We start from the raw sequence: 12672 nt of genomic DNA on the forward strand, positions 1-12672 counted from the left end.
TATAGCCACTGTTGTCATGGCCCCTTTCGCCATCGTTCTAGACAAGTAAATTAATATTACTTTTGTAACAAGAAAATAATTATATATGTTTATGGTTATATTTCACTAATTATTCTCTGTCTCTCTCACCGGTTTAATATTTTAATATTTATTAACTTTTTTTAACAGGAAAATAAGACCGAAGATGAGCAAATCGATATTTGTAAAGCTTACGCTGTTAGCACTATTGGAGTAAGTTATAATAAGAGAAGCATGTGTTAAGTGTTACTATGTTGTGATAAAATGATTAACCTTATGGTTGTTGTTTGACAGGCCAGTTATTGATCAGAATCTTTTCTTTCTAGGAATGAAAGCCACAACAGCAACATTTGCAATTTCATTGTCAAATGTTCTTCCTGCTATAACTTTTATCATTGCATGCATTCTAAATTAAAATATTATTAAGTGGTCAAAGAAACAAAAAAAAATGTACTTTTTGACCAGTTGGGTTGTGCTTTATTGCTTATGTCAAACAAATCAAAATAAAACAAGATTTGACTTTTGGTTGACTCAGGCTTGAAGTGGTCAACTTAAAGAGTATTCGCAGTCAAGCGAAAGTAGTTGGAACAATTACAACTGTCGCAGGAGCCATGGTTATGACACTGGTTAAAGGCCCGGTTTTGGAGCTATTTTGGACAAAGGGACGATATAACGGAAATGTAACAAATAACGGTGTAGATTTACATCATTCTCTCAATGGTGCTATTATGATCATAACTGGAATCTTTAGTTGGGCTTGCTTCATGGTTTTGCAAGTAAGAATTTATATGTTTATAAGCTGGCAAAACATGTCTTATCGTGTTTAACATGTCAGAAATGACGCGATTAACACAAGCAAACATGAATACATTCTGTATGTTTCATGTACTAAGATGTTTAATGAAACATACAATTCGTTGTATGTTTCATTAAACATGTTTAATCGTGTCTTAAACAGGTCAGGAATTGCCAGCTAGTGAACCAAGTATTATTAACATTTAACAATTCCTAAACTTAATATGTTTTTTTTATTATTATAATATGTAGGCGATTACACTAAAGTCTTATCCTGCTGCGCTGTTATTAACCGCTTGGATATGCTTCTTGGGCACAATTGAGGGAGCAATAGTGGCATTAGTGATGGAGAGAAGTAACTTAGCAGTTTGGGCTATTAAGTGGGACATCTCACTTCTAACAACACTCTATAGTGTAAGGATCTCTTAACTAATTAATAATTTTTTTTATAAATAATTTGTGTAAATAATATTTAACCCAACTTTTATTTGTGTGTATGCAGGGCGTAATATGTTCGGGTCTTGCTTACTACATCCAAGGAATAGTAATGGAAGACAAGGGTCCGGTTTTCGTGACTGCGTTCAGTCCGCTGAGTATGATCATTGTAGCTATCACGGGCTCGATTATTCTAGCCGAGCAAACATATCTAGGAAGGTAAAAATTATTTTTTTTATAAAAGTAAAAAATCCTAGTTTTTTTTTAATTAATTCATTTAATTCTTACAGGGTTCTTGGAGCTATAGTGATAGTTGCAGGGCTCTATATGGTTGTTTGGGGTAAAAGTAAGGATAATGAGCTTTCGACTGGCAATCGAATATTACCAGAAGAATTACTGGAGAAGGAATCCGAAGAGAACGGTGGTCACAAGGTTATTATTATTATCAAGTCATCAGACGAAAAATGTGATAAACAAGATAAGACAGTTGATGTAATAGTAAATGTTGAGCCGAGCATTCCATCCGTCAATTAAGCAAAATAAGATATCATCAGGTTTAATATAAGATAAAAAAAATGAACCTTCCTTAGAAATGATAGGTTTAATGTTCCAATGTAATTAGCCTACTTATGTAACTATAGTATTACAAAAATGATATATAGAACTATGTTTGAAACGTGTCGTACCTTGACCAAGTCAACTCTCTATGGCACATGTTCCTTCTTCTTTCGCATATATCCGTTGAAGCTCAAGATTAGCAGCTAGAAGTGATTCTGAAGAATGAAGAAAGTTATAAGGTTAAGAATACATTAAAAAGGTAAATAATATACAACAGAACAGAAGTAGGATTTTTAAAATGTTGGCAGATGGACCCACAGAAAATTATCAACATCTTTGACTTTACTGACTTTGACTTTTCTAGTCTCACCATAACTAAAACCTCTAAATGTAGAATCAATCTCACATAAGTTAGTTGTCCATGGTGGTTCATTGTCAAATAACCATCACTAAATTGCCCCGTTACATATAATTAGACGAATTTTCACAATAAATATACGAGTTAAAAAGTCAAAACGATATAATTCATATTTCCCAAAAAGCGCAGAAGAGTTAATCTGTATATCTAGTCAATAAATTTGCTAAATGTCACTAGAATTATTTGCATGATTGCTAAACACTATCAAGTTTTCAAACATAAGTTCTGTATGCATTTGGTTATTTGTTATTCTTATGTCAATGCAATACTTCACCAGCACATAAAACACTTTTGCATACTTATGTTAAAAATACCTCATTACTGGCCAAAAAAAAAATCATTTGGACTATATTTATATACAAAATACATAAAGCACTGCAAATTTTAATATGTCAACAAAGACAGGTCCTTTCTAATATGTTACAATGGCAAGATTCTAACCAGTTTATGCTGCTTAGCTTACATCAGTCTGCAGAATTAGACTTTATTGTTGTAAAACCTTTTGAGGTTTATAATAAAGTTTACTACGTGTTAACGAACAACATTTCGTGTTTATGGAGTGTTGTAGTAAGTTATAATTTGGGGAAACATAATCTATTGATATCAAGGTGTAGGAAATGGACAAATAACAGGAGTGTATTCACTCAGTTGATGCAAAAACTTGTAATCAAACTGAATGTTCCAAAGGCACATAGTTACAAACTGAGTGAAGTGATACAAAAAGCAAAAGTAAAACCATTATAACAGGATTATAGGCTTATAGCATCAGAACCACAACTAATCATCTCATCCTAGGTTAACAATTTTGTAACATTTGTTGGGGTTCATAACATGCAAACTCAAAAAGTTAGTTAAACAATGAGCCATGAATTTTAAAAGGGGGGGGGGGGGGGGTACCCCCTTAGTGCCCTTTAACACAAGCCAGGTGAGGTTCACTACACTCCACCAATCACATGCATGCACACATTATTTATTAATTTTAGTGAAACCACCTACTTGGCAGTGTGTTCGGCACTTTTTAGCTAAAACGCAACACATAGCCTAGCTGTAACAATATATAAAACTCAATAGGAATAAAGGATATATTTTACGATAAATGATTTTAAAAACCACAATAAAAATGTAACTTACTCAATTCCATTACAACATTCATGCTCATCGGTAGATGAGGACAAAACCGAGTTTAACTGCATATATGACATAAGATCAATATATAAAGAACAAACAATCTTATATTTATTTTGCAAGATAAAAGAATTAATTAACATCTGCAAAAGGACTTCTGTTTGGAGATCCCAAGGTTACTTGTTGATGATGATATTTCAATTTGCTTCCATTTTCCACACAATTTTGTCGGTTTTCGCAAACAATATTTGTTGTTGCTAAAAGATCAGCAAAAGACGGTGTTCGCATTGCCTCGATAGATGTCAAACTAGGCACATCTATTTCATGTTTTCTTGGAGTAGAATCATTATCAACCTGTTATATATGTCATACAAACATCAATACAAATCCCAAGCTATTTCTATAATTCTCAAAAGAATTAAGGACATAGATTATTGATTCTATTGCAAGGTTACTTGGTTTGGAGCTGTAAGTAATAATAAGATAATAAGTAATAAAGTAACTTTGGTTTACCTGATAATCTTGTTTTAGACAGTCAACTTGGTTTATCATTTTTTCTGTTGTGTCACCATGTTTGTCTTTTAAGCATGTCACGTGATCCAAAAGTATCTTTGACTTTAAATCAAACTCTTTTTTCATTTCTCGGTCCAGCATAAGTGAATCTGCTTGTAACACCATTCTCCCAATTAAATTATCGGTTCAAAAGTAGATAAATTCTTTAAAGTTAATCACATAGTATTTCTGTTTAAGATTACCATTAACAGATGATTTCAGATCATTAGTATGTGTTTGAAATAATGCATCCATTGACACGTGTGCTGCAGCAATATCTTCATTTCTGAGTTTATTTACACGCATCGTTTCACTGTACAAAATATTAACGTGGTAAAAAAATGCAACAATAATAAATAAATGTATACTATAATGTATGATGTACAGTACCTTATAAATGATTCTATATCAACCATACTACTCTCATTACGTTGACTGATAGTTGACTTTGTGTTATCCCAGTGTTGTAAAGATTTCTCGACCTTGTTTGTACTGCAAGTCAAATTTCCATAAAAGTTAAAACTGGCATATAAAGTTTAGTATTTTAGTATTTAACTAACACAATAATACTTACCACTCTTCAAGGCAATTCTCCATAATGGTTCGGTTCTCAGCTGACATAAATGCGTCTTCTGTAAAACGAGTTTTTGATCTCTCTATATATTCATTCATCTCATGTTTTCCATCATTTGTTATTTGCACCATGTCAGACAAATCTTTTAACAACCGTTTGTTATCTTCTGAACTTGAATCGTCAACTTTTCGTGACGCCTCAGTAACCTGATCATGATATTGATTATGGATTAACGTTTTTTCGTCACGAACTCAAGATATGTACAACAAAGGGTCTTCTAGCTTACCATTGAAGTTTGTTTTGATGTTAAGTTTCTTAGAATTGCTGAAATGTTTTCTATTGCCAGTTGTTGTTCTCTAGTTGCATCTTCCTGTGAAACAAAATATAATAACTCAAAATTTAGCTTTTGTCAAGTTATTTATTAAACTTGCATACTTTATTATAAATAATTTATTAATATTATTGCTTTTCTTGACCTTGAAGTTTCTCTCAAATTCTGCCAGCTCACAAGATCTAGTTTTATGATTTTGTTCAAGAGCTGCCATGAGTTTAGTTGCTTGCTGACTTAGATTATTGAAGAAATTAATCGTTGTGGTCGCGATCTCGTGCGCAGAAGCCAGACTCTTATGTAGTCCCTATACAATTTGAAAGAAAAATCAAATAAGTATCAAATATAAAGAGTGTTGAATATTTGTTGGAAATAAATAAAAGCAATAAAAAAAAGGATAATAACATTGAAAACTTTTAAGTTAAGAAAGGACTCACCTGTTCATGTTGTTGAGCAAATAAAGCCAATACTTGCTTTTGATCAGCTATAGAGTTTTGAATTTCACAGGTGGCATTTTTAGCCTCGATAACCGCATCTTGAAAGATCTGTTTACACAAAATAGCAAAACAATGTTTGTAAACATATTGTTAAAAATTATGTATCTTCAGGAAAAAAAATTATTTGTTCGAATCTCGAAAGATGGTAATAGATTCTTATGCTGAAACAAAAAAATTGCTTACATTCTCAACTGCCGTTATTTGATCAGTTATTTTGGACTTCATATGAGTCAAATCAGAAGAAGCTTTCAATTGCAAAGTATCAACTAGCTTCTTTAATGATATCATACCTGAAGTGTACGTGTCGGTTATGTTGTTGATTCTAGATTCCAAGATCTGGGCATTCTGGTAAATAACAGATAAATTAGTCGTGAATTTGTAAATTTTGAAAATAAGTTAATTTCTTACATCATGTTTACTATCAAGGAACAAAGCAACGTGTTCTTCCATGGATCTCATTTGCTGTTGTTGCTCTGAAACCGAACTTATAACAACCTTTTGCAGGTCTTTTAAGCCGTGATTTAGTTGACAACTAAATGACAAAAGCAGCCCATTGTTTTCTGCTTCTAACTTGCTCTTATGATCTATAAACCCAACATTTAATGATATTAGTTTCTATTACCTAGCAAAATAAAATTAAATGAAAACAATATGATAATGGATTTACCTATTTTGGAAGATAATACGGTCACATCCTCTGATGCATCTTGTAGTTTGTTTCGCAGACCTTTTGCATGCTCAACCAAACAGTTTTCTGTTTTTTTAAACAAAATAATCAGAATTATTGATATTGAGGTAATAAACAAAGGGTAAACAAAGGATTGACCAATTAACCTGAATCCAGAAGTTTGGAGACGATAAAATCTTTTTTCTTCAACATTAAGACAGCTTCCTTATGTTTACCTTGAATATCTAACAAGGCCTTGTTACTGTTCTCCAAATTTTCCTGAATTCAATATTAACAGAAATTATAAAAAACAAAATCAAGATTCATAAATTCATATGCATAAGTTTACTGCTCATTTCATACCTTGCAATCATTAAGATCACTTTCTAAACTCATCCTCTTTTCATGTTCACTTTCATAGAGCTCACGGTATTTATTTACTTCCTACAATAAAAAATATATATAATTTTCATTTTTCAGTAATGCTTCAAGTAATTAAGTGAAGGTAGATAAAATACAACTACTAACTAGTTTACCTTCTCGTTAATGTTTAGATCAATCTCCAGTTGCTCAATTTTTTCATTCTTCAACTGTAAAGATGATGCAATTGTCAACATAATCACCTATAAATAAAAGATATCGTTGTGAAATTAAACTTGGCACTTTCATGGATGCATACCTTCTTCTCAGCTTCTTCCTGTGCATATCTTTCATGTGAAATATAGACACCATTCTTTTCCCTAGCTGCTCGAAGATCTGCATATATTGCAATATTATATATACGTATTCATAAGCAACATTAATAAATTATGCCAAAACTATGGATAATGCAAAACAAACCTTGCTTCATTTTCTCAATTTCCAAATACATATCTTTGAGAAGCATAGCTTTTGACATTTTCTGATTTGACTGCAATTAATTATAAAAATTTAAGTACAGTTTTTTTAGAACAGCAACTATAAATTTTAATTCAGTTAGGTGTGTGTGTACATACATAGTTACATATATGCGTATAAATAGTTGTATGTGTAAGAATTATAATTATAACCATGCTGACCTCTGGCTTGTTCTTGATGTTTTTAGCACGGTGTGCATAGTCTAAAGTGCTTAATGTTTCTTCTAAACAATGAGCAGACGGAGAAACCGTTGCAATGATGCATGTTTTGGTTTTCCCACCAAGTGAGTCACGTAACAGTCTAGTCAGTTTGCTGTCCCTGTAACATTAAACATATAACATGTCGATTTGAATAATTATTGTAATAATATGTTGTTGTAATCATAAATAATACTAGACGATATCTAAAATATCAGCACAAACCTGTAAGGCACATGACCGGAATGCTCCACAAGTGAATTAATGACACGACCCAAAGTAAGCAAGCTCTTATTTATTTCTCCAGCTTCCCTTGCTCTGCCCTACAATCAATAAAAAATTAATTTTCATTAATTTCATAAAGAAAATAGCATTTTTGGAAAATACAAAGTAAAAAAGTTCCGTTTTTTACTTACATCTCGGGCACCTGATCGGGAGATATTTTCTGATCCTGCTAAATCAACAAGATTAAGCTTTCCATATTTAACAAGCTCCTCACTGCCAACCGTTGCTTGTTTGACGTGTACAGTTATCGTAAAAACCGAATGAGAACGACTGCAAGAAAAAAAAATGTAAATTTTTAATTTTAGATGAAACACAATCTACACGAACTCCCAACAGAATTTAAGTGTAAGAATAAGTCTACCTGCTGCGCTTATTTAACAACGTATCTGCTGTACGCCTTTTCGCAGCACCTCGTTCTAAAAGGTTATAAATATCATTTGCACTATATACAGCTTCTTCTTCTAAGCCTCTTACAAAAACACAACCTTTTCCATCTTCCATTAATGATATGGGCTTCTTTTGCTTGTCCTCAAAAGATCTTGTGCTGTCTTCTGTGGTAAGAAGATCAACTATTTCTTCATTGTAAAGTTCCAAAAAAGTAACTTTCATGCTATAATCAGCGTTTTGAGCCTCTAAAGTGTCAAATATTTGACGAACTGCTCTTGGAATTACACCCGCCTCAGCAGGTAATTCTCCACCCTTAAATGTGAATAAAGAGAATTGTTATTATGTCAATATCATAAGGTGTGTGAAAAATTGCTTGCTTATTTTAGCTACCTTATTTCTCATGCCTCCCTCCATTGTGTATGTTTTACCGGTACCAGTTTGGCCATATGCAAACACCGTGCAATTGAAGCCCTCAAGCACTTCATTCACAATAGGATATATTGCTTGATCATATACCGACCTCTGTTGCGATTTGGGTCCAAAAATCTTCAAAAGAAATATTATATAGTAAGTTAATTGTTCACATTAAAAAGGTATATAGATTAACTGATGTACCTTGTCAAAGGTGAAGATTTTGTCCACTTGCTTGTTAGCAACATTTTGCAATATAGAGACTTCTCTTTTGTGTTCATTGCATGTTATCACCCTTGGTACATTGCACTTTTGTTCTTCGTCACTTAAGGGCCTATGAGAACATTAGAAAATAAAGACTTGAAAGACATTTTAACTCGTTTTCAAGCAAATTCAACACATCAAGAATTGTGCATATCCCATACAATGTTGGAACAATCACAAGAAACCATACACAAGTTTCACAACTTTCATGTAAATTTGATAACAAAAAAAATTAGGGGTGCAAACGAGTCGACCTGCTCGCGAGTTACTTGAGATCGGATCGATAAAAAGCTCGAAATGAGCCGAGCTGGAGCCCTAAACAAAGCTCGTTTATTTATCAAGCCCGAGCTTGAAAAACGACTCACAAGCCGAGCTCAAGCTTCAAAAAAAGAGCTTGAAACGAGCTGAGCTCAAGCTCGACTCCGCTCAAAGGAAGCCAAAGATGAAGGCACAACTCGGACCATGTTAGTTTGGTCAATCAATCAATCAAGTTAAGATTTTAAGACAAAAAAAAAAAGAATTTCACAGTTGAAAAGAAAAAAATAGGCTGTTTGAATCTATTGTTTGCAGCCAAATCACAAAAATTTCAACATCTATGACATACAATCTCCATCGAATACACAAACCGTAATCTAAATCAATTCAATTATGCAAGCAGGATCCTAAACAACACGCGTAAATCAAACACCTAGCTAAAATTAACAACATATACCTGCATCTAAGCAGAACCTGGATATTAACTTCACCACGATCCTTCTCGCCTTTACTCGAATTCCAATCTATGCCTCTCGAATCCGGCTGCCTTCGTTCCGGCCTAGGTGTAAGAAACGGCAACGGATTAGCCGCCATTCCGGCTCCCACCTTTCCACTCTGATCCGGCGTCATTGAATTCATACTCCTCTTATACTCCATTTATACAATCAAAACCCTAGAAACACAATTCATCACAAATCAAACTCTAAACTGCATCAAAACACGAAATTGAAAGTGAATCAGTGAAATTGTACCTGCGAGTGAAGTGAATTAGGCTGAAACAGTGATTAAAGATCGATGATTTGTGAATCGAATGCGGTTTATGTGTGTGGCTTTGGCTTTTGAATTGAAGAAAAGTGTTTGTTAACGGCTACAAAGAGTTGAATATTTATTGTATTTGGTTATTCAAACAACCTTTGACTTATTCACACACCCTTGGAACACATACGATCATACAGGACTTCAGCTTTTGTTAGATTCTAGCAGGCTTTGTCTGCTGTCCAACACCATTCCATACGATAGTACGGATACTATAAGATTCGTATGACTTTTTTTTTTTTAACAATTTGCAACTTTTTAAAGAAGTTTTATATATTTGTTACAAACATATATATTATATTTGCAAATTCAGTATGGCATATCAACATAAAGTTTTATAATGCATAACTAGTTGTTTGTCCTATTCGTTCGGCGCGAAACACGTATATTTAGAGGAAAAAATATGTAGCATAAACTGATAACCCCAATTTGCTAGATGAATACTATACCAATTCATACACAACATTCTTGGTGTAATTTTCTTGATATGATAAATAAATAGAATAACAAGATACAAAGAAGCAAAAGAAAATACCAAATAACATCATAACTAAACTTCAAAGAAACATCCCTAATACATTAAAAAGAAATATCCCAAAAAATAATACAAGTCTTATACATGTATATCACGTTTGGTTTTAACATGCCCGGTTAAGTCATTCAATTTTTATTTTATTTTTTTGTTTTTTTTTTGTTTCCATACGATCGTATGGGAGTCATACGATAAGTATGACTCCCAGTCAAACTCCGTACATTGCATCTGCAGGTGTACTTTTTTGTTTTTTTATTCCATACGATCGTATTGGTCTTATACGATCGTATAAAGGGTGTTTGAGTTTCTAAAAGGGGTGTATGAATAACATAACCCTATTTATTTGACGATTTGTGGGGGTGTGTGGGGGGTCCAGGTTGGCTTTTTTTGTACAAATAATGATTCAATTCAAATTGTTAAAATTTAAATATGAGGCGCCTTACAACAGATTTTCCATATTTAAAACCATATATTTATATTTTAACGCGTATTAATTTTTTTAATGATTGACGTCGCGATATGTAGCTTAAACTAGGGATGAACACGGTACCGTACCAGTACCGGTACCGAAAATCCCGATCCCGAATTTCGTTAAATCTTGGTACCGGAACCGGTACCGAAATATTCGGTTCGGTACCGGTACGGTACTGGGATTATAACGGTACCGAAGGTAAAAAATCGGGAAATACCGGTACCGTACCGATCCCGAAACTTAAAACTTTGGTACCGATTCGGTACCGACGTTACCGGTACCGATTTTGCTCATCCCCAGCTTAAACCCAACATCACCTGTTTTGCGGAAAAGCTGCAGCCTGAAAGTCTCATGCGGTAAAACATGGTTGGAATAGGATTTGAACTTATTACCTTATGGCATCCGACCTAAATCTAACTTTCATTTTTGTTGACAAAAGTAGTCCTAGTAATATTACTAACATAGATTTATACTGATTTTAACTCAAATTTTATCATAATAATGACTATGAATGAAATGGAGAAATGTACTAGTAAAATCAAGTATAAATTAAATGTAAATTGAGTGTAAAATCTTTGATGATCATGCTACCGGATTACTTTTGACAACAAAAATGAAAATTAGAATTGTTTTTAGTCAAATTTTAAGTATGAACTAAAAAACAACGAAAATAAAAACGTATTTTAAAATTATTAGTAAATAGTAATGCATCATATATTTTAAAATTATTAGTAAATAGTAATGCATCATAAACCAAGTTACTGTTGATTTATATAATGATAACAATGTATTATAAGGCCACCCGTAGTGGGTAGCAAATCCGATGATTTGGGGCGCGAACACCGCCTCTGGGCGAATTGGGGGGGGGGGGGGGGTTGCTTGCGTTGTCTGTGTGTTGTGTTTGTATGTTATTATTATATATGTGATATATATGTGCGTGTGTGTGTGTTACAACAACATTACACCCCAAAAACAAAAACCCACCCTCTACTGACTGGGCGCCACATGACGCAAAACGCTCCATTTTATAGCCCCTCCACTACACATAGCCTAAGCTTGAGGTTAAGTGATTACAATTGAGTGACATGTAAGCTGGTAATAAGTTGTCCCGCAATCCCCTTTTTTGGTACTAAAACCAATCCTATTAAACATTGAACCCTCTTCAGAAATTCCATAGGCTTTGGGGTTATGAAACCAAATGTATCAAAATCAAAAGGTATAAACACATGTTGATTCTCCAAACAAGATTCATCGTGTTTAGCAACTTTTATATAACGTTTAACAGGGAGGCTCAGAAGGTGTGCGAGCTGCATCTTCAGCCGGGGCACGTAAGTTTTGGGGGCATAATTTTTTTTATACATATTACATATATAAGATTTTTTGTGTTAAAAATAAGGTTATTTGCAATGGTTTATGAGATAATTACATGCTCATAATAGTCTTTTCTTATAATAAATTGGTCGATAAAAGTTTTATCCATGTACATTAGCGAATAAAAAGTTTTTGTTAAGGCCTACAAGCCCTTTTATTTTAGCTCGGCGAGGTATTTAAATTCTCGGAGACGGCCTTGTGTTTAAGTATACAACTTAATATTGCAAACTTTGTATAAAATTTGGGTTCATATTAATTACGATTTACGAGTATCTGGTGCTGTACTAGATGGATGGCTTCTATGAGTTTAGCCTTAGAGATTCATCTAACTGAATGGCTCAGTTGTAGAAATTTACGATCTTTGATTCTTTGTTTTATATTTGAAAATAGATAAAATGGCAAAAGACATCATTTATATTTGCACGATTTTTCAATGAACGTCCTTTGGCAAACTTAATAACAGAAAACATACCGAATGTTTTAAATTTCCTTCACTTTAAGTCCTTTAGAACTAACTGTAGGAACCGAATTCGTGAATTGAGTAAATAAACAGAAAATTAACAAACAGTTTTATTACTCATACAATACAATACAAGAATCTGAAATACAATACAGAATCAAAGAAATAAACCAAATACAATACGAAAAAAAAAATATAAACGGTTTGGCTGAGGATCGTGTTGAACACGGTTGAACACGGGGCCCTTAAAACAATATTTCGAGTCTCCCAAGAGAACTCGTTGTTTCCCAGGGTACAACAGCCGGAGCAGTAGTACTGCCAGAGTTAACCGTAAACCTGAAAAAAGTTCGAATAAAAG

The 12672-nt window shown here is 33.3% G+C and overlaps 1 protein-coding gene and 1 pseudogene across 2 annotated transcripts; one reads left to right on the forward strand and one right to left on the reverse strand.

The window, feature by feature from the left end:
• Positions 1 to 4: 4 nt before the first annotated feature.
• LOC143589630 (WAT1-related protein At2g37460-like) lies at positions 5 to 1782 on the forward strand (annotated as a pseudogene).
• A 1465-nt stretch (positions 1783 to 3247) lies between these two features.
• On the reverse strand, positions 3248 to 9498 carry LOC143589626 (kinesin-like protein KIN-5B). 2 transcript variants are annotated; one of them, XM_077070338.1, is made up of 24 exons: positions 9416 to 9498; positions 9121 to 9336; positions 8349 to 8478; positions 8124 to 8279; positions 7708 to 8045; positions 7478 to 7616; positions 7287 to 7384; positions 7026 to 7182; positions 6808 to 6877; positions 6647 to 6723; positions 6504 to 6557; positions 6331 to 6411; positions 6135 to 6246; positions 5968 to 6054; positions 5709 to 5884; positions 5484 to 5645; positions 5241 to 5348; positions 4952 to 5110; positions 4762 to 4845; positions 4476 to 4681; positions 4292 to 4393; positions 4105 to 4214; positions 3863 to 4011; positions 3248 to 3703 (listed from the first exon to the last, which is right to left on the reverse strand). In XM_077070338.1, the coding sequence occupies exons 2-24, from the start codon at positions 9318 to 9320 to the stop codon at positions 3482 to 3484; spliced, it is 3177 nt and encodes a 1058-aa protein (XP_076926453.1). In that variant the 5' UTR covers positions 9321 to 9336; positions 9416 to 9498; the 3' UTR covers positions 3248 to 3481. The 2 variants fall into 2 exon arrangements, with proteins under 2 accessions (XP_076926453.1, XP_076926452.1); XM_077070337.1 differs by having other exon boundaries at positions 9121 to 9492.
• Between the last annotated feature and the right edge of the window lie 3174 nt (positions 9499 to 12672).

This window comes from Bidens hawaiensis, unplaced genomic scaffold, assembly GCF_021521415.1.
Source record: "Bidens hawaiensis isolate Kalapana, Puna unplaced genomic scaffold, B.hawaiensis_p1.1 tig00037674_1, whole genome shotgun sequence".
NCBI lineage: Eukaryota > Viridiplantae > Streptophyta > Magnoliopsida > Asterales > Asteraceae > Bidens > Bidens hawaiensis.